We start from the raw sequence: 23420 nt of genomic DNA on the forward strand, positions 1-23420 counted from the left end.
TTGCACTTAAGCAAAATGAGTAACCGCACAAAATAAAATCAAGCAACCAATTTGCCAAAGAAAAACACCCACGAGCAATCTCAAATGGGGAGAAAAACAGAACATCTTTAAAATCTGAGACTAACTCACCAAATCAATGGTATCGTGTGATCGAATTGATGCATATATAATATAAAAGTCAGACAAAGAACACATGTACTAACATTGAAGGGAAAGCGGAGGGCAATATGTGGTTTGAAGTGAGAAGTTTATGCAATAGTCTAACTATTTTTATAGTCTAAGAGATAGAAAAAGTAACTGCAATCTCTGAAGATCACTTAATGACCAGAAGTATTACATAGGGGAAAGAAGGCAGTTTCAGAAGAGGAAAGAAGGCAGTTTCAGGAGATCAATTGATCATCTGTTGTAATGGTTGCATGCATGCATGACAATAGAAGAGGAACCGGCCGGTGTAAAGAAGTGTAGATGGGCTAGGCTTGGTCTAACATTAACAGAAGATCAAATATGGCTGGTTGCTACTTGGTGATTAGGAGCTAATCTAGACACACAAGTTAGATCCAACGGTTAGCATAAAGTAAGATGATGTGGCTGCACCATAGAACAAAAAATTGGTACTATTGATTACACCAGAGAACAAAGAATTGGTATTGATTACAGTTAGTGGGGATCAATTGTTTAAGTATACTAGATTACTATGATTGATGCTCTTGATGAGTTGATGTGTTATATGTGCTATTTAATTGTCAACATATATGTTCTGCAGAGAGAAAAGTTGCTACAATTTTACTACCACACATTTCGGTTATGACTAAAGACCGGACCGAACCAACCAAAACATAACTATTCATTCTTGAGTTTTTTAAAAATGTAATTTGATATTGAGTTTTAAATGACTGAATTTCCTTAAACATGTCATATACTTGCGTGCTATACTCCTTTTCCTAACTTATGTTTCCTCGTTTTTCGTGTGCACATTTTTCAAATTGCTAAACTATTAAAAAAATTAGGAAAGTTGCTTTAAAAAATCATATTAATCTATTTTCAAGTTTGTTTAGTTAATTAAACTTGTGCTAATGAGTCCTTCTGTTTTGCTTGGAGGATTAGTTACCAAAATGCAATGCCAGACATTGCCTAAGGTTTGCGTTCGGAACTACAAGTTTCCATCTTCTAATATCTCATTTTCCGTAGCACGTTTTCCGAACTACTGAACAATGCAACTTTTTTGCAAAATAAAAACTTAAGTGAAATTGTTTTTGAAAACTTATATTAATCCGGTTTCAAGTTTATTTAAGTTAAAACTTAGTTAATCATGTGCTAATGAGCCACCTCATTTTCCGTGTATGAAAGAGAAGTTCCCAACCTTTTCTCTCGAACGCAGCCTTAAGTGGTGCTCGACCCCATATCTTCTTTTCTTGCCTCGCACGGGAACATATGAACAATTTGTATGATAAAAGCATGTTAGCAAAATTTTGTAATAATATCGTGATTATATTGTTTTAGCTTAACACACATAAAAAATGGATCTTTGGGAGAGGACCTACTCAAAATTGTGCTAATTGGTCATTGACACAATCCCCATATTCTTATTCTCAAGAGTAAATAGGCACACCTATCACAAAACTACTGGCTAAGCATTTTTTACATAAAACCCTACCGTTGGGGGCATGTTGTATCCTACAACCCATATTTCTTTGCTCTCCTCCTGCCACCGGTTACATGACCTCATTCCCTATTTCCACAATGAGGATGCACTTCTCTGTGCTCTCCGCATCGTCGCTAGGCGTGAAGTATTGGCGCCAACCTAGCATATTTCCTGTCATTTCTCTGCCCTAGCCCAACAGCGCAGTACGTGATTTAATCGATGCCTAATGAATGATCAAGGAGACCTATATGAAGGGAGAAGAGAAGCCTGTTCTGAACTTCGCAGCAGGTAATAATTCTTTTCCCCCACTTATTTAATGCAGATTTGGCTATCTTAACAAACCATAATTGTCTATATGGATGATGGATTTGAAATTTCCCCTCTAATTGCAAGTACTATGCTATAAAAGTACTTATTATTTATGTTACGTAGCATCCACTAAGCTATATACTCTGAAGACATCCAAATAATCTACCATATCTTACCATCCTAAAAAATTGGTGATTTTCTAGAAACTTTTGCACATAACAATATATAAGAATATTTGGCATTGGTAGCAAACCAAGTAAAACCCACACACTTCAATCCTACCAAATTTTGGTGTTGAAAGGTTAATTCTAGCATCAAACTGAACAAACCCTTAATCTTTTAAGTTGTACTCTCTATGGTCATAAATATTTGATGGTACGAAGATATCATCAAAGTTTTGAAATTTGGCCATCAATTCATATTACATCTAATAATTTTTAATGTTATTTAATATTTTTTAATATAATATGCTTATACCATTTTTTTTAAGAACTATGCACTTTGAGAAGTTATTGATAACATAAGCCTTAAAAGTTCGCCCTAACCTATTCTAAATATCAAATATTTTATTATCACTAAAGAGAATAATATGTAATTATAATAATTTTCATTATTTACTCAATTAATAAACAATATGAAAACAAATTCTATTACTTACCATTTCTGGCCCTATTGTCCCATATTTCCGTAACACAATTTTACCGGTATAATTTTCATGCAATAATTCCACCCATCTCCAGCCTATATAGAGGTTAAAAAAAAGGGGAATATTTGCCCAACCCTAGTAAAACGTACAAAAAAAAAGCACAATATCAAACGGAGTCTATTATTCCTATTCCAAGTACAAATAGAGTGGTATTATTTCCCTTCTTCTTCTTTTATTCGGCAACGGATTCTATGGGCTCGGCCGGCCCCACCCAGCGTGCGGCCCGGACCATCACACCCAATCGTGGCCGTCCACACCTCCGCATCCGACGGCTCCTCCGCCCTCCACGTGTCCCCACGCAGCCCTCGCCCTCCCATTTCTCCTATATAATAATATCCCCCACCTCCCCACCCACCCCCAATCCAACCCCCAATCTCGCCGCAATCCCCATCGCCGCCGCTGCGAAAGCTAGGGTTTCGTGCGATTCACCTCCTCGGCGACGACCGAGACCGCGAGCGATTTCGGAGGGCTCGATCGATGGCGGCTGAGGGAGAGAAGAAGATGATCACCCTGAAGAGCTCCGACGGGGAGGAGTTCGAGGTGGAGGAGGCGGTGGCGATGGAGTCGCAGACGATCCGCCACATGATCGAGGACGACTGCGCCGACAACGGCATCCCGCTCCCCAACGTCAACTCCAAGATCCTCTCCAAGGTCATCGAGTACTGCAACAAGCACGTGCACGCCGCGGCCGCCGCGGCCTCCAAGGCCGCCGACGACGCCGCGTCCGCCGCCGCAGCCGTGCCGCCGCCCTCCGGCGAGGACCTCAAGAACTGGGACGCCGACTTCGTCAAGGTCGACCAGGCCACCCTCTTCGACCTCATCCTGGTATAAAAGCCCCCCCCTCTCCCTCCCCCATCGCGCCCCTACCTTTTCTTGATGGGGATTCAGATCTGCGGTTATTGCTAGATCTGGATTTGTTTTCTTGGTCAATAGCTCGAGGTGCATTCTGTTCCAAGCTTTTTGGGATGTATTTCATCCGGTATGTTTGTTACTGGGTTGGATGTGGTTTCCATGCATCACGCATTCATTCATGTCAGTTGTGGAAATCATGGTTGCGTGAATATCATTAGGGAAAACAAGTGTACTTTGTGCAGATGGGGTAACGGTATGATTCTGTATCCTCATCTGTATGGTCGATGATTGTATCCATATGATTGGATAAATGTGCCCTGCTATTTGTTTGTTTCATACTGGTAATTATGTAAATCAGGACTGCGTAGATGTGGTAATTGATATTCTGCAGATTTTTTGGTATGATCGGTTGATGTATTGCTACCATGGGTTTTTATTAAATACAACATTTAGTTAAAGAAATACATAAAGAGCTATGCAGTTTTGCGATTGTATATATTTGAAGTATGAAATATGTTTCTAGTGCCATGTTGTAATAAACTCGTCCCCTTCTGTTTTGTTGTTAACTGTTACACAATTCCTTCCCTGTTCATAAGGATTTTGTGCTTCTCTATATAACAAGCATGATATAGTATGAAATTGATTGTTTAGATGCATGCTTGCCAATTTGGTAGATTAGGTCAAGCTTTAAATTTGTTCCCTTCTGTTTGTTGTTATACATTATTTCCTTTCGTGTTGGTAAGAATTTGAGATTCATATATCAAGCATGATATATGTTTGTAGTTCTATGTTGTAATAAATTCTCTCCCTTCTGATTGTAATGTTTTTCTTTCCTGTTCATAAGTCAATTGCTTTTGTTATGTCCTTACATTGATGCAGCCTCCTTATGATTATGTTCATAAGGAAATTAGGGCTGTTACAGATAATGATCTTACATTGATGTAGTCTTGTGATGCATCTTTTATGTATGATTGACTACTGTATTGCTAAAATGGTGAAGCATTATCTTAAGGGATTTAGTACTTGTTCTGTATCTCTAATTTATGATGTTTCAGGCATTGAGTAATTGTGTCTCTGTATCTTCACTGTGATATTTCTTTGATATCCAGTAATAAATTCATTGCATACTACAGTTTGTGATCACAAATTCGTTCTTCTCTTGATCAATTCATTGCATACTACAGTTTGGGGTCATAAATTCTCTCTGCTCTTGTTCATGAATTGTAAACAGTTCTGTTATTTTGTTCATTTATTCTTTCTGCTCTTTTTTCATGAATTGTTAACACTTCTCTTGATCTAAGAGAAATGATGGCAGTCTCATTTTTTTCTTTGATTGTCACAAGAATTTACTATCTAAATTAAGTTGCTTGATGGTGGTGGACTATTAACAACACTGCAATTTTACAATGAGACGGGTTATGGGGTATCAGTGCATGTTAAATTATTGCAAAACAAAATGTATCATGTTTTAACTTGTTGCTCAAGTGTTTGTATACCAACTTCTTTCTATGGAGGGTCCTTTTTTTTTTCTTTTTTGTAAAATGCCGTATTTGTTCACATGCACTGTTTTATTTGTGTACTCCACTATTGCGGATCTAACTTTGTTGTTTGTTTCTCATCCCACGGTGTCACGTACCTATTTCTAGTATTTCTGCATTTCAATTTGGATTTGCTACACACTCGCCTTTTTTCTTGAAGTTTTTACATATATCTGTTATTTCTAACTTTGTTGTTTGTTTCTCATCCCACGGTGTCATGTACCCATTTCTAGTATTTCTGCATTTTAATTTGGATTTGCTACACAATCATGTGCTAAAGTAATTTGTTTCAGTTCATAGTGTTCTCATTTCTACATTTATGCTTTCTTTTATATTCCAAAGTTGAACTATGTATTCCTTTTGTGGCTGAATGTTGATCTGTGCTTTAGCCATAGTGATTACTGCTTCTTATACCATGTTTATTTGATTCTCAAATCCCACAGGCCGCGAACTACCTCAACATCAAGGGGTTGCTGGACCTTACTTGCCAGACTGTTGCTGACATGATCAAGGGGAAGACTCCTGAGGAGATCCGCAAGACCTTCAACATCAAGAACGACTTCACCCCTGAGGAGGAAGAGGAGATCCGCAGGGAGAACCAGTGGGCTTTTGAGTAGAAGGCATCAAGGCCTCTGATGTCTTGGTGCTTAGATCCTTACTCCGTATCTACGTATGCTCTGCTTTTATATGTCGTGCTGGTTGTAAGTATTTTGGAGTCCGATGGGGGTTCATGTGCACGTTTAGTTGGTTAAATGGTTAAGTTCTATCCAGGAAAAAAAGAACTGATGTGGTCAGAACTACTGAACCTGTTATCTGCATTAATTAATACTATCAATCTGCAGTGAAATGCTTTGCTGAAAAGTATGTCATATTTTTTGTGCGACCTTAGCCCGGTGGAGTGGTGGAGTTACGATCTGATCTCAAATGGCATGGGTCAAATATCATCTCTTTGCCGTAGCGTCTCTTCGCCTTTTTGCCTGGGCTGCATGGCATCTCGTTGCTTATTGACTGTCTTTCCTAAATAGTGTTAGGTTGAATTTGGGTTGTTGTTTCGTGGACATTAGTATTCTCAGGAGATAACTACGGATCGGGGTATGATTCTCTGCAGCTTGTATTTTTCTCTCCTCTCATGGGTCGGGTTGCCTCACTTCTATGCAAACTTTTTTTTTAAATCTAGTTTTCTAAATGATTGATACAATCTACAATCCGATTACGCCGTTTTATTCATTTTCACCCTTCAATTTAAATCTTTATAAGCATGACCATATTATGAGAACAATTGATAATATTGTTAATTGAAACATTTTTATATACTATATGAAACATCGGGGTGTAACGATTGAAACATCACTTAATATTTACTGAAACATCCAAATAATACAAGGTGCAACATTAACAAATGAATCAACAAAATATCAAAATAAGTCACATCCACATAACACCACGTACAACAATAGATAAAAATTGATTATAACATGAAAAATTAAAAATGTCCAACATATTTGGATTCCAACTAAAACATTCAATGTGCAACATATTTGGATTCCAACTGAAAGATTCTCTTTTCTTTTCACACGTGAAACATCGAATTTGAACGGTCGAAACATATATATTATTTTGACGATATAATCATGTTAGATCTTGTTATGAAGTTTAATTGTAATTAGTACGATGGTATAAATAGATTCAAGAAAAGATGAGTAATTTAAAAGAAAAAAAGTATTTAAAACTTGGTAATAAAACTTTATCCTTTATTACACATAAGGCACATGGTAGGTTGCACGTGTGAGCAGAAGCACACACTAGGCTGTAGGTGTGAAGAGAAAAAAATAGAACACATAAAGTATAAGTAGCATCCGATTTTTTCCACAATAAAGTATAGTAGTAGACCGATTTAAAGTATTTTCGGTATTCTCATTGACCGTTTTAACGTATTATGTAATATAGTAGTATGTAGTATCACTATTGGCAATGAGATCTAGTGGGTGAGTCAACTATATGACACTTCCATTCACACTTCCTCCCATATATGAGCGTTTGAGAGGAGATAAGAGGATTGAGACCATTAACGCATGATTAGTTGAGTATTAACTATTTTAAATTTTAAAAATAGATTAATATTATTTTTTAAAGTAACTTTCCTATAGATTTTTTTTCAAAAAAATACACGGTTTAGTATATTGGGAAACGTGTGCGTGGAAAACGAGATGTTCTCTCTCAATCTCCCAGGTCTCCCAGGAACGAACAAAGCATAATGCTCAAGTGAATCATCTGCTCGTGTCAAGCCGTCCGCGGTTTAGTCGCTACAGTCATAATTCAGAATTTGTTCTTTATTTTTTTTTAAAAAAAGAAGGTAAGAAGTTTGCCTTATACTAGCTCTGTATTAATTATTTTAATAGTAGATGACAACGTTGGTTTTGAAAAATAATGTTTGGCTGTTCGTTTTATTAAAAAATATAAATACGGTAAAGTGTAAATCATATTTAAAAGTTTATTTAATGATAAAATATGTCACAACAAAATAAGAGATATTTATATAAATATTTTGAATACGGCAAATGGTAAAACTGGCGAAAGTCAATTATGTTGTCTAGTTTCTTAATATAAACTGGCGAAAGTAACATTTGATTATTTGTTTTATTAAAAAATTAATATAAATATGCTAAAGTGTAAAGTTTATTTAATGATAAAACACGTCACAACAAAATAAGTGGTATTTATATATTTTGAATACGGCGAATGTTATGGCGATGCCAATGATGTCATCTATCAAAGAGACGTAGAGGATATATATCGATGAAGGAGATATTCTGACCAGAATTACCGGAAATGGAAGGAAAAAAGGGCCAATTGCATATTTGCCACTAGTTTGAACCGGTATCGTGGATTTGCCACTGTAAAAAGTGTAATTGCATATTTGCCATCAAAATGGTTGGAATTCAATATACTTGCTATTGGACTGACAGTTTAGATAAACACCATTAGAAGATTGGTTTTTATGAAAATTAGGACAAGAATACCCCTTCCCATGAAATTGAAAGATTAACACATCATATGATTCATTCAAAATCTTGCAATTGACAACCCTGACTACACAACAGAACATTGCTACGAGGTCACAAAATCTTCCTAGCAGTTCCTGCTGCTAGTGATGTAGTATGTGTTGGCTTTGTTGCTGCTGCCCAAACAGCCTGTTAATGCTGCCGCCATTGCCGCCCAAACCGCCTGTTGTTGCTGTCATCCAAGCCGCAAGGCACAACCGCTTGCTGCTACCGTCGGCCCAACCCGTCACCGTTGCCTGCTGTTGCTGGCTTGCTGCTGCCCAAGCTACCTGCAAACCTGACCGCCGCAGCGCCTGCTTCTGTTGAGAATAACATCTCCATGGTAGGACAAGACGTTGAAGCATAACAGATGTTATTCTCCAACCCCTTTGGAGATGTTACCTTAAACCATGTACTTTACTTCTATCTCAGAAAAAAAAGCCTGAGAGTTCCACCCTTTGTAAGAAGCCGCCTTTTGCTCTTGTATGTTCCTTGGGTTTTTTTTCCTCCCATTTCTGGTAATTCTTACTTCATCTGAATTTTGACTCTTGCACTCTTTTTAAGGCATAGTTCGGTAGGATGGGTTCCCAACCCATCTCGCTCGTGTTCCGCGCGCACACTTTTCAAATTATTAAACAGTATGTTTTTTGCAAAAGTTTTCTATACGAAAGTTGCTTAAAAAATCATATTGATCCATTTTTGAAAAAAAAGCATATACTTAATTAATCACGCGCTAATGGATCGCTCTGTTTTCCGTGCGCTGGAGATAAGTTCCCAACTAGTGGTAGCGAACACAATCTACTATACTACTCCCTCCGTCCCAGAAAGAGGCGATTTCTGGAGGGGAGGATTTGTCCCACAAAGAAGCGATTCCAGCCTAAAAAACTAGATATTTTATGTATCGCATCTATCTGTGGGCCATAGTACTGAGGGCGGTAACCTTTCTCTCCTCTCACACCACAGAAACCTTCGCCTTGTTTGAATCCTCCGATCTATTAAATAGCCCTCCGGAATCTTGCTATTAAGGAGTATTAAATATAGATTACTGACAAAACCCATTCCATAACCCCTGGGCTATTTTGCTAGACGAATCTAACGAGGTATATTAATCCACGATTTGCTACAGTGATGCTACAATAATCATATGTTAACCATGGATTAATATACATCGTTAGATTCGTCTCGTAAAATAGCTTAGGGGTTATGGAATGGGTTTTGTCAGTAATTTACGTTTAATACTCCTAAATCGTAAGATTCCGGAGGGCTATTTAATAGCCCGGAGGATCCAAACAAGGCCCTTATCTCTTCCCCTTCCCGGAATTGCCACCTCTCTCTCGCGTATTCCTCTCTCTCGCGTATTCCTCTCGTCTCTCTCTCGTTCTCCGCACCTCCAGATGTCAAATCGAAGCCGCAAGCTTCCCTTCCTCCTGATCCTCCCCGCACGCCCCTCCGTGCTCCACGTCGCTTCCCCTCGCTCCCGCTTCTCCCTTCGATGTTCTGCGTTCACCAGGATGCGGCCGCTCGGATGTGGTGGCAGACAGTTGCGAGGGTTTAGATCCGATAAAGGAGACAGTTCCGGTGGGAAGGATTTTGCTCGGTAGCAACGTTCATGAAAGTAGGGCTGGGCAATCGGTTATAACCGAAAGTTCGGGTCGGGTAGTTCGGTTTTTTTAAAAGATCGGTCTTTGAAAATAGATGACCGAAGTTGTCCATAAAAATCCAGAAACCGACAATTCGGTTAACCGAGCTTTCGGGTCGGTCTTCGGTCTCAACCGAGTTTGACCAAACACTACATGTAGCGCCCGGAGCCTAGGTAGCTGGCGGAGAGAACGGCAGGCGGCAGCCGGGAGGCACGCGTCGCCGCGTCGGAGCCCTGAAGAGCAGCGGAGAAGACATCAGAGGGCAGACCGGAGGCACGCGGCGGCATGGGTGGAAAGAAACCCTTCAACAGGCACGAGCAGTGCAGAGCCTCGGTGGGGAAGAAGACAACGATTGGCTCGAGGAAGAGAGGACAACGACATCGACGAGCTGGCTCCCGGAGGGCGGGACGTGGTCCCGTGCGCGGCGAAGTCGGATGCTCCGATTGGATCACGGCCGTATGTCGCCGTTGTCGTCGCCATCAGCAACGCCGCCGCACGCCAACCCCGCCAGTCACAACGCCTCGACGGGATACGGGAACAGCGCAACATGGCATCAGCGTGGGGTCATGGAGACGAGGGAGTTACCGAGATGGCGAGATCGAGGGGATAAGATCTGACTCTTTCTTTTCTTTATTTTGTTGACCTGGTCGTGTACTTCTGTTCTGATGATGATGGGATTAGCCAAGGGATTAATAGGCTGGAGGCGAGGGATCAATGGGCTGGAGGCCTGGTGCAATGCTGGTACTTTCGGTCTTCGGTTAGCTGGCCCTAACGACCGAACTCACTGAAGTTAGTTCGGTCTTTCTGATCGTGTGACCGAAGACCGGGACTTCGGTTTTTTAGGTTACGGTTTCGGTTTTTTCGGTGTCGGTTTTCGGCCCTCGGTTTATATGCCCACCCCTACGTGGAAGCGGCGGAAAAAAATATAGTTTTGATTAAAGATACGCGAGCTTAGGCGAAGAAGGCGTGCCGGCTTGCGGTTCTGATTCAAGAGGCTACAGTAGGAGGTGGCCAGGGGCGGATCTAGGAACAAAAATTTTAGGGGGGGTGGGGGGCTCACTTACACAGTTTCTTCAATCTACAGCCATTTAGAGACCTTTAGTTTATCATTCATGGTGAAAAAATCGAGGGGGGGGGGGGTGCTCCGGGGGTATCCATGGGTCTTGTGGGTGTAGGGGGGACTTGAGTCCCCCCTGCACCCACGTTGGATCCGCCCCTGGAGGCGGCTCGAATGCGGCAGCGGTATCGGAGCTTTGCAAGGTGGTGGCGACGGCGGGGGGTGGAAGCGGTTCGGATACGGCAAAGGCATTGGAGGTTTGCAAGGCAGTGGATGTGATGCACAAGGAGGTGGCAGCGCCCGTGGATCTGATGCAGGAGGGGACAGCAGCGTAGAAGGTGGCTTACCAACCTCCTTTTCTAATTCCGGCGCCAATAGTTGGGGACATTGGCGGCGATGAGGTAGACAATCCATTCTGCTACCAAAGGTATCTCCCGCTCCATCTCCCTGCCACCAATACGTTCTTCTCATGCAATGAAAACTGCTTTGAATGGCATTGAAAACTGCTTTCAATGGTGGATGTAGCACATATGCACGGCGGGTGGTTGCATACCTAATTTTTTGTATGAAAATAACTGTTAGGTATAGTAAGTACTAGAACATTAGCGTGCCGGTTGGCATGCTTTCTTTATAGCAGTTATTTCAACATTCATGTTCCATCAAATATTGTATTATCTTGCATATAATTACGAGTATATATAATCTCCTGCAATGTTAATATGGGATTAATTATATATGTTTAAAGCAATCTATGTTTCCGGTGTCGATTAATTATATATGTTGAGTTTCTACCAATTTATTGAGATAATTGATATTAGAAAGTATTAAGAAAGTAGAAAGTAGGTGGAGTTAAATATTAGAAGGGTCTCTGAAAAAATATTAGAAGATTGATAAGTTTTTTTTTCTAAAAAAAATGACTGATTGTAGGCAAAGAATTCATGGGAAGATTGTAACTTACAAAGCTTACCTCGATAATCCATAATACTCTCTATGTCCACAAATATTAGTTAAGTTGTGGCCTATGGGCGGTCTTTGGGTTCACTTCACCCCTCATTTTTGTAGGTCACTATACCATGTTGCCCTCTCTTTTTCAGTTGAGCTGAAACTAATTTACAGGAGTATACTGGTGTCCATGAATGCAGCCTGTCACACTTGTTTTGTTCCCTCGTGCATGACATGACATGATTAATTTGGGACCCCTGCTGGCTGCAGCTAACTAGCTAGCGGCTGTTGCTTGCTTGACCTGTTTATTTTAAAACTACTAGTAACAGTAAGAGTAGAATAATCAGTAAGGAGTTCTGAAACCTTGCCCTGAACAGCTTCAGCTTGCTCCAACAGTCCAACTGCACCCACGAATAGTTAGGAGTAGCTTTTTCATATATTGCCATTCTTAACTAGATAATCCCCGCAAAAAAAATTAACTAGATAATCTTGCTGTTGTTATACGAGAAATAGCATGGATGCTTAACATTTATTGAGCGCAACTCTTTTTCGAAGGTTATAATACAAGTCCCTGGCTCTGATCCATTAACTAGGACACACACACACACACACACATATATATATATATATATATATATATATATATATATATATATATATATATATATATATATATATATATATATATATAGAGAAAATCCCTTGTATACCCTTGAAATTTTAACTAATCCCTTCTATGCCTCTGAATTTTGCTTACTTTCTTATATACCCCTAAAATTTGATTTTGATCCCTTCCATACCCCTCCCGTCAGTTGATTGTTAGTTGACCGTCTAATTTCTATAAAAATGACCATTTTACCCTTTGGATGAACATAGAAATTTATGAATTACATTATTAAAAATGTAAAAGCTTCTCACACGAGACTATTATAGCTATGAGTTTGTTGTGCGATGCATTATTTATCCCAAAAAATATTTTTAGATAATGAAATAAAAAATTGTGTATTTATTTTTAAAAAAAGTAATAAAAAAAAGGATCATTCATACAAAGATAGGACAACCAATTTTCATAATAATTTTTTTATGAATGCTCCCGATCAAAAAAAATCATTGTCCTATTAAAATTTCAAATAAAAATTTTAATTTATTACCTTTTTTATTTCCAAAATTTATGTCAAAATTTTCTGCACTAATTATTTAGTCTCATTAGTTTCATAAAATGCACGTACTGTGCACTCAAACAAAATTTTCAATCGCTTTTAAGCTTATATTCAAACCTATAGCATCAAGGGCAAAAAAAGACATTTGCAACCAAATGTAATAGTGAAATAATGGAAAATGTAACGGTAGGGGCATGGAAGGGATCAAGTTAAAATTTCAGGGGTATAGAAGAGATCGGGTAAATTTCAGGGGTACGAAAGGGACTGAGTGAGTTTTCAGGGGTACACAGGGAATTTACTCATATATATATATACACACACACTGATGTACTCTGATTTTTAGCTATCATTGCCATGATCAGTCCCTTTGGTCTTTACTACATTTTAGACATTGATTGATTCGGTGATAGATTCACCTTTACATCACAAATCGAAATACTTTATTTATATGTTGGGGGTCTGTCGCATCTGATTTTCGTTTTAGGATTTATAAATTATTTAATAAATTATCATTAGAATTTATATTAAATGTTCATTAATTTACAAGTGAAGTTAAATGTGGGAAATAAAATTCCCTAAATATAAAGCATGACTGGATTTAATTTTTATTAAATTCTCCATAATTAATTATACTATCTGGAATTTTCTCGGATTTTTTCAGAGCTCAATTACTAATTTTAATAATACAAAGATTTTTTCAGTAATTAGTTAATCAATAAACTAATCATTAAATGATCTATATGTAATTTTGTTAAATGTTTTGGTTGTTTAAAAATCCTTAAATTATAAATTGAGTTATTATAAATGATCTTAAAATCCTAAAAGAAAAGCTCTAAGTTTAGTTTAATAAATCTCAATGTAAAAATGGTCTAGATAAAACTTTGGTAAATATTTCTCTTGTTTCTTTAGTTTCTGGATTTTTTGGGATTTATTTGAGCCAAGGAAGTATTTTTAATAAATGGAATTGCATTCCATGAATAAATTTAAATAGAAAAGGTTTTTAAAATCTCCCTTTTGGCTTTGGGCCGAAAGTCGGCCCAGCCTTCCCTCTCTTATCCCCGGTCACGTGCGCTCGGCCCAAGTCAGCCCAGGCCAAGCCGCCCCTCCTCCTCTCTCTCAGCCGCCGACATATGGGGCCCACATGTCGGGGTCTTCTCCTTCCTCCAGCCGCTCGGCCGAGTCCGAGCCGCTGCGCCTCTCTGCCAAATTCGCTGGCGACCATGATGTCCCAAGCCGCAGCCGGTGATGATGTCATGCTGACGTCATAAAGCCCCTTTTCCCTTCTAAAAATAAATCTTAATTGTGTCATAAATCATAAATCCTTTTCTGTATAAGGTTAAAATCAGATTAATCTTAAAAAATCCATTTCTAATTCATTGTAAATCAGATTAATGTGTTTCAAGTTGCAAAAGTGTATAAAATAAAGATCTATATATTAAAATTATATATAAATTGTGTTATAAATTTATTTAATCTTTTTTAAATAGGTTTAATTGAATTAAATCCTGTAAAATTTATGACTAATTCATATGAAGTCAGAATGAGGCCGTTCAAGTCTTTAAATTCATCTAAAATCATGATCTACATGTTTGTTTACTTTTTATGTACTGTTTATTTGGTTTTTATTAGTCCTTTTCCTCATTTTGCGTGTTAGCTTGTCGTTTCCGTCGTTGCGAAGGTTCGTGAGTGCGTTGGAAGTGTTCAATAAGACTAATTGAAGACCGATTATTGCAAGGCAAGTTGATCCTATATTTAAATTCTTTATTTATTTCAACTGTGCATTTAATTTCGAATGTCATCGGGTGGTGTGAACTTATACCTTTGCTATGGCCAATTTTCATTGATTATCCTATTTCTTGATACCTTGGGCTATAATTTGACTAGTTGGACTTTATATATTGGTTCGACTAGATATTAGTATAATTGCTTAGCCATGCTTAGAAACATTAGCACATGATTGGGATGATTAATGTTTCACTATTACTTAATGATGGATATTTAATGGTAGCTCACGATGGTCAATCGTGATTGGTTATTAATTACTTGTCAACTAAAACTTGATTAATGGTGAGTTGTAAGCATATGGTTTTGATGGTTGTGCTCATGACAAGGACCGGTTCGCGAGCTACTGTTGTGAGACATTAACCGTGCCAACCACAAGCTAGCATGGGCAACGGCTGGACACTTTGTGTAGCAAGGCTCACCGTGGTGCACCAGACTGTGAAGCGGCGAGAAGTCCGTGGGGGTCGCTGGGGAGTTCATGCCTCTGGTTATTGAGGAGGTGATTATGATCCAGGAAAGGTGCGTTGCTTTGAGTTGAGTTATGCGAGGGGTCTTGTCACAATCACTCGCCATGGTGACGTGTCTGCGCGGACACGGTGACATGACAATGGGTTGTGTCTTGTGGGTACAGTAGTACATCTCTGGCCAGAGTAAAACTATTCGAATAGCTATGCCCGTGGTCATGGGCAAGTTGAGCAATGTTTTTCGTGATTAGTCCCACACTACTCATTAATGATAATAATGTGATAATTAATTTGGCTTCTGGTTTGGAATGGCTTATTCCTAGTTTGGAGGTTTGATCTGTACGACCAGGGTTGGTTGTCAAGGTTTGGTTGGGCCTGTGCAGCATGGGTGTGCTATTCAGTGTTGATTAATATTGATGATTAATTACTCTACTGTTTTACAATTCTTAAATGTTTGCTAAATGCTGCTTTTGCAAATGAGCCTATATTATGCCATCCTTTGGTATATTTTTGCACTTGCATATTTGCTGTGTGTCTTGCGGAGTATTCCATGTACTCACCTTGCAATAATTAATCAAACCTTAGTTGAAGAAAAAGGATCTAAAAGGAGCAGACATTTAGCTTATACCTCAGTTGAGCTGCTTATGGGAGTGGAGCCGGAGCTTCGCTAGACCGTTAATCCGCTGTTGTTTTTCTTTTCTTTTGTAAGTATGTAATATTATTATTATGACGGATTTGTATATTAAATTGTCAGTTTGTGTACCTCGGCTGATTCCTGGACAAGGATTTTATGCACAAATTAGTTCAGAAATTACTAGTGAATTTTCAAGTGTGACAAGGTTCATGTCTCTAACAACTGATCCCATCTTGTATTGGTACTGTGTTTTATCCTTTCCAGGACAATATTGGAAGACGATAGCGACCACAAGCTCCTATTGAGAAGGCACTCATCGGGCAAATCAACATTGAGGATATGAGTGGAAAAGCTAAGGATGTGATTAGTGAGGAGGGGAGCACCAAGGAGATGAAGGATAGCGACGATGATGTTGGCATGGTCATTGGGGGATATGCACAAGATCTATACAATCATAGCGGCCTAGAAGAACTCATGCAAGACCAAGATGCGTTGGAAAAATCGGTAAAGAATTTTCCGGAATGTTTTAAGAGCACAAAATTTAGATGAATGATTAAATTATGTGTTGCTTTTATGCTGGTTTGGTGGTTATGAATGATGGCCTAACATAGTATCTTGAAGTGTTTGGACTTTTGGTATTGTATATGGAAGCATGTGTAATTATGGTAGTACATGAGTGGTGATGAATGGTATCCTGCAAAATTATTTTAAAATATGATCGTTTATTGTGGTAAATGAAATTAATATGATGTTTCTAACATTACAAACAATATGACGATGATGCATGCAATGCTTATGAAACTCAAGAATGATACAGCTTCCCACATGACATGATTTACTCCTAATGCTGATATTACATCGTCATATATACAACCTGAAAACTGCCCAAAATATGAAACCATGATAAACTTCCCATATTACATATTTCAAAAGCTGAAACCATCATAAAACTTCTCACATTACATGGTTTGTTGCATTTACTTGCGTAACACTGATCTTAACTTATCATATATACAACCTGACATTTAACCAAAAGTTGAAACCAGGATAGTGCTTTACCATATTGCATGATTTACTGCACTTGGTTGGCTAATGCTGTTCTTACCTTATTATATAGCTCAAAACCACAACTAAGGGTATTAGGGAGAATGTCTAGACGCTCTAGCCTCTCTTTACCCATATGAGGGATCTCGTATCCATTTCCACCATTAGCTTTCATAACCTCTAACAAGCAAGATTGCAATGTTAGGAACACCCTATTTAGCTTGTTCTCATCATAGGCCTGATGCTCAGCATTATCTATTAGGTCATCCATATTCCTGGATATCCTTCTATATGTTAATGATTGTAGAGACGCAAAAAACCCAAGATCTAGTGCATTCATATATGGGGAATTAGGAGGCTGATGCATGAGTCGGATGTCAAACCCTTTTGGGAAACTGCATAGGCAAATCGAGGATCATCCACTAGGACATGAGAAGGAGCATTATCCTACTAAATCCATATACTGTTGTGTGTTTCTTCTCGAGGCCAACTTGCTATTATAGCTGGTAGGAGTTTAGCAATTAGAAATGACCTTACGGTATCTCGATCAACCTTGATTGTCTTGGTGACTAGAGTCCCCCTTGGTCTATTATGACTTGTCCTTTGCGGTGGTTCCTAAGTAGTACAATAATCAAGTTAGATTAACAATTAATTTAGATAAAATCACTAAGTAAAAATGCATATATGAAGAGGTTATGGTACCTTTCTGGTGAAAGGCCACAAGCCTATCTTGCCGTCAAAAGTGCAGATACCTTCTTCATTGTATCTAGGCCTAGCAACTGCTGCCAAGAACATCATTTTATCAATAGAATTTTTGTTTTGGACAGGTCTGTATGGATCATCCTCCCAATGGACCATGTAAATGGTTCTTGTCCTTTTAGTTGTATTGAACCATTTTTTATCTATGTGTACAGTGTTTCGCATATCAATGAACTTGGGTTCATTTGGCAAAGTATGCCAATCTAACATGGAAAGACACCACCGCAGCCTTGATGGTTTATTCTCTTCCTTCAACAATGGCTTTAGTGTGTTTGAGTGACATCTTAGCAGCACTTCTTTCAACATCCTATGCAACATGCTCTTTGGTATACCAGAGGCTGATGCAAATGACCGTAAAGTGCCCCTTAGTTGCAAGGGAACATTAGCAACATCTGTCATGTTGATTTCATTCTTTTTGCAACCACAATTCTTTTTTTTCCTAGACCTTACATCGATTGGTATTCCGTGGGCAAGACATTGCTTCACTCTTCGCCAAATAGCTTGCACTCTAGCCCTTTTCACATTAAACATTGCTGTAACTTCAGTTGTACTACCTCTGTTTCAGGTTATAAGACTTTCTAGCATTGTCCACATTCATATAGATGTTAATGAATCCAGGCGCATATATATATATTTCTAGATTCATTAATATATATATGAATATAGACAATGCTAGAAAGTCTTATAATATGAAACGGAGGAAGTAACATTTTTTTCTTAGGGTTCCATTGTTAGTTTTTCCAGCAAATGCAGCATATATATGTTGTCTTTGTATTTTGGTCAGATTTTTGTTTTGATGTTCATCTTCCTAACCTGAATCATCCAACTCCTCTTGTTCGAAAACAACTTCCACATCACCCGCATACACGCCGTACTCTTGCATGTCTACAACAACAATTATAAGGTTAGTCATCTGTATCAATTCAGAATTTTAATATTTTATTGTCATGTATCAACATTCTTGCAAAATTATGGCACAACTTTTTAGGTTCACCACGTGGTTTTATTTGTAATATGATTTAACCATACATATTAGATCTAAGTGCGACAGAGAGACATTGACACAATTTAGTTTATGTGCTTTCTTTCAGATTGCTGTGGTAGTGAACCAATTGACATGACAATTGTATGTAAATACACCATATCAATGTATTTATTGGTCAATCTCATTATTATTTGTGATTTACTATGTGCTGAAATGTCTAATTTACAATCCTTAATTGTTATTGCAACTAATACAACCAATGACATGGCTAGACGTACTATTGTAGGTAGTTGGCATGATATAATATTACTAACTTCTAATTTAAAACATGGTTTCAGATAAATAATATTATTCTTCAATGATCCTTTGGGTAAAACCACATTTTATCATTTTTTTTAAGTCTAATATTCATGTCGGTTAAATGACTTACCTGGATGTATTTGTAGGTCTTCCTCATCGGCATCAAAGTTGAGATTAAAAGGAAAGGCATTATGGTTGTGATCTCCATTTACTTGCAGAACTTGATCCATGGCATCAGCATCGTTTACAATAACAAATACCATGTGAGTACCATGTCCAAAAACAATACTTTTTGCCATGCAGATTATTCTATATTTGTCCATGGTTCCATGCAGATTATTCTATATTTGTCCAAGGCGAAGACGACGGCCTTGTCCGGGAAGGAGGAGAGCCACGTCGCGAACCTCTCCTCCAGCTCGCCTCGCGGTGGCTCCGGCACCAGTGGCCCCGTGGCGAGCACCGGCTTGCCATACTGCGCCGCGATGTAGTCGATGTAGGGGCCTTCCATCTCGTGGCAGGTCCTGATGACGAGCGCGTCGCAGGCGTTGTGGCAGGCGACGGAGCGGTCATGCGTGCTCGGCATGCCGTGGAAGCTGGTGAAAATGTGGGTGAAGTGGGCGGCCTGGTAGGTCGGCACCGTGGAGAGCGGCGACGACGGCGGGAACCCCTCGGGCGCCGACGCGAGCTCCTCGGCGGTCGGGCGCGCGCCGTAGAGGCCGCGCCCGTGGGCCATGAAGTACGCGCCGGAGACCGCGGGGAAGATCGAGAACCGCGCCGACCTGACGCCGAGACGCCTGGCAGCGTCGGCGACCCACGGCGTGACGAAGTCGAAGAGCACGACGTCCGGGCGGAGCCTCGCGAGCAGCGCCTCCACCTGCGGCCGCGTGCCGTCGAGGGCGAGCTTGAGCAGCTCGGCGCCGTCCGCGTCGACCTCCGCCGTGCTCTCTGTGCCCTCGGGGAGCCCCGGAACGCGCGGCAGATGCAGTGCCACGACGGCGACGGCCGTCCGCAGGCAGCATGGTCTCGAGTCTCGACGTGGGCCACGTTGGCCGCCGCCGACAGGAACGTGACACGCACCCCACCGACGGCGAGGAGGCTACGGGCCAGCTGCGCGAACGGGTTGATGTGGCCGAAGGCAAGGAACGGGAACAACACTACGTGCAACGTTTCGCCGGCCTCGTCGCCGCCGGCGGCCGTGGCATCCACACCGGCCATGCTTAGTTCGGGACTGCTTTTCAGTGTGAAGCATTTGTACCCCATTACCATCTATATATACGCGGATGGCGCATGGCTAAATCAATAATTAGCACATATCATTAACAATTTTGTTGTATTTTTAAAATTAACATGCAAGCAATATCAAATCATTATTTTCACATTATTTAAATATATATTATAGATATTAGAGAAGTTATCTGTCAATTTTAGGTGAAATGATCTTTCAGAAATTAAACCATCCATAAATATTTCTTCCACTTTTTTGCTATCCAATGCCGTCAGCGCATGTTAGATATACACAATTAGCATGTAGCTATCAGTTTAGGTGAAATGACATACTCTAGTACATATACTGTATGAACGCCTTTTGTTGCTAATTATTACGTGCAGTGATAACACAGCGTACAAAAGTAACGCATTGGGTCCTAAATATGATAGGGCCAAAGTATTTCAGAAAGAATCCTGGTTGTTCTTGTAAGAGTATTAGTAACTTGCGCATGCAAATGTATTTTGCAGACTTATCCACATGCGTGTTTCCCGCTATATACCTTTGCTTCAAGCTAACATCTTGCAGACTCAATATATACAAGGCAATTCATTCGCATTTGCAGAAGAATAAAGAATCAAGCTTCATTAAAATTTCGTTCAATCTTGAAAAGTGAATGTTATAGATAAGACATCATTAATATTTTTTTTGGCTCGGCGAGACCCACCATATACAAGTCTTACATGAAATCATACCTCACCTACGGACGGTGTTCCGAATAAGGAAAGAGAAGCAAAGTCCTACTTGAGCACGACAAGCACCACTCTTATCGTATCCATACTTGGTTATCTAATTCTACATAGACAAGAGGACACCTGAGGGTATAAATACAAGACCCCCAGTAGGAGAGACGACACACACGGGAGGCGAAGAAAAAACCAATACGGATCTAGGCAAGCCACACAATACAATTTCAATCTCGCCGTGTGATATTCGAGGAGGCAGAATACACTAGCCGCCGACCACATGTGAGAGTTCTATGTTGCTAAGCTGACCGGGACTAGATTAAGTCCTCTCCAATATTGTACTCGTGTGATATTGATATATAAAAGGCAACACCGGCTTCAGCCGATAGGAGTAGGGCTATTACCCATTAGTTACGTGGTCCGAACCTGTATAAAAGTCCCCATCTCCTGCCTCTTTTACCTCAATCTCGCGTATACCATGTCACTAACAATTTCCATATTCTACAAATACCGTAGGCGGCTATAGCCCGTCGAAAGTGGCGTGCCAGGTAGGGGGATATGGTGCTTCAAGGTTTCGATGAGATGGGTCCAAGAGGCGAATCGCGTGAACAAAAAATCTTCGACGACTTCAGACCTAGGAGATATGACTCGACTGAATTACACACCACTTCAAATCGGAATCATCATTATCCCAATCTTTATCATGACACCGCTGCTATGGATTTTCCGATGACAAAGAATCGACGACTTGGGGTTTATTACAATATTTCGTAACCATCATCGCTGTTTACGGTCCTTAACTACCAAATTTGACCATCAATTCATGCATAAATTTTACCATAGTCTACCACTAAATCTAGCGGTAGGGGTTTATTACAAACCACTTCCACAAGTGTTGGTGAATATTTGTATGCGGGTGAATACTTGTGGAAATTAAGAGAAAACGCAAGTAAGAGAAAACAAATTCCAGCCAATGAGAGAAGAGTACATGAATCAAAGGGCCCACACCAGGAGGTGAACCGCCTCAACGTCGTCCAAACACCCCAAACCGTCACGTGGACCTACCAGGCAGTGACCCAGATAAAAGGCGGCGCGAGGGGGCTTAGCCAGGGTTCGGTCGAATGAGGGGTGGCTCCCCTCTATCACAATTTCCACATAGCATCAATTATCTCTCTCCTGGAGACGTTGGTGCAAGGCTCACGGTGAGTAACCGCTATAGAATGTCGGTTTGAGGACATGCTGTGGCTTGAAAGGAGTTGGAGGAGGAATATTCTCTCAAATCACCTCCACATTATAAATAGGCCTCCATTCCTTACTCTCAACACACACCAAGATATAAATCATTGCTACATTCCAAAGGTGAAGATCTACTTAGCTAGTTCTTAGAGTAGGGAGTAAATAAGAGAATGTCTGGAGAAGTGCCAGGCTGGGCTGTCGGCATTCTTCTCCTGGGGAAGTGCAAGGTTTGTCGGCACTCTTCTCCAAACTTGTCTTCATATAAGTAAGCATTCATGACTTCTTTGTTGTATTTACTCTTCTTATTTAAGTAAGATATTTTCTCATAGTTGCGGATTCATTGCTCTACTTAGGTAGAGTACTTTAGTCTTAAGTTGGTACCGAGATTAGAGTAGTAATCAATAGCATATACATTGTGTCTAGGCTGGAGGTTACATTTGTTTGTTGTGTGCTCCACGGGTTGTAGGGGTAGGCGGTAGGTGATGACAACCCTGTCCCTCTTTCCTAATCCTTAACATTCGGATACATTATAGAGTTGTAAGCCAGAGTCTTTTAGGTAACTAAAAGATTTTAAGCACTAATCATCAAAGTTAAAGGGAGCATCCTTAGCTGGCAAGCTGGTGAGGGGTCTAGCTACTAAAGAAAAATGATTAATGAACCGACAATAAAACCCCGCATGACCCAGGAAACTACGGACCCCTTTAACATTATAGGAGGTCGGAGTTGTTGGATTACCACAATTCTAACTTTGTACTCCTGTACTGCTTTTTCGGAGACTCGATGTTCGAGCACTATTCCTAGTTAAGCACAAAATCCTTTTCACGAAGTGGCACTTTTACTAGTTCTGAACCATGAAATGACACTTTTCCTAGTTAAGCACCAAGTCCTCTTCATGACACCGCTGCAAGACTTTGTCCAGGTTCTCCAAGCATTGATCAAAACTCTTTCTATAGATGGATAAGTCATCCATGATGATTTCCATGATTTCCTCAATCATGTCGGAGAAGATAGACATCATACACCGTTGGAACGACACGGGTGCATTACACAACCGAACGACATCCGCTGGTATGCGTACATTCCGTAAGGACATTGTAACATCCTCAAATTTTAAAACTAAAATTTGACTGCATCATGCTGGCTTTTGATTAATTTAGTGTGTTTTAAAAATCTATTTGATTCCTAAGTGGTTCAAGTATTACTTCTTTAGAACCCTACTAATTTACCCTAATTATACCCTTTATTCCGAACCTTACTAAATTTGAGCAAATTCTCTCAAATTTCAATCTTTAGATTATTTCCTTAATTTACCCTAATATTAGTAAGGATTTGCTATACTCCAAACCATAGTGAAACCTTTCCAAATTCATAGTTTAAAT

General features: G+C 39.8%; 1 protein-coding gene and 1 pseudogene across 1 annotated transcript; one reads left to right on the forward strand and one right to left on the reverse strand.

Moving 5' to 3' along the window:
* Window positions 1-3016: 3016 nt before the first annotated feature.
* LOC9270098 (SKP1-like protein 1) lies at window positions 3017-5908 on the forward strand. The gene is made up of 2 exons (NM_001424308.1): window positions 3017-3482; window positions 5491-5908. Exons 1-2 carry the CDS (start codon window positions 3135-3137, stop codon window positions 5662-5664), a joined length of 522 nt encoding a protein of 173 aa, NP_001411237.1. The 5' UTR covers window positions 3017-3134; the 3' UTR covers window positions 5665-5908.
* Window positions 5909-19029: 13121 nt separating this feature from the next.
* On the reverse strand, window positions 19030-20098 carry LOC4350461 (anthocyanidin-3-O-glucoside rhamnosyltransferase-like; annotated as a pseudogene).
* Between the last annotated feature and the right edge of the window lie 3322 nt (window positions 20099-23420).

This window comes from Oryza sativa, chromosome 11, assembly GCF_034140825.1.
Source record: "Oryza sativa Japonica Group chromosome 11, ASM3414082v1".
Taxonomy (NCBI): domain Eukaryota; kingdom Viridiplantae; phylum Streptophyta; class Magnoliopsida; order Poales; family Poaceae; genus Oryza; species Oryza sativa.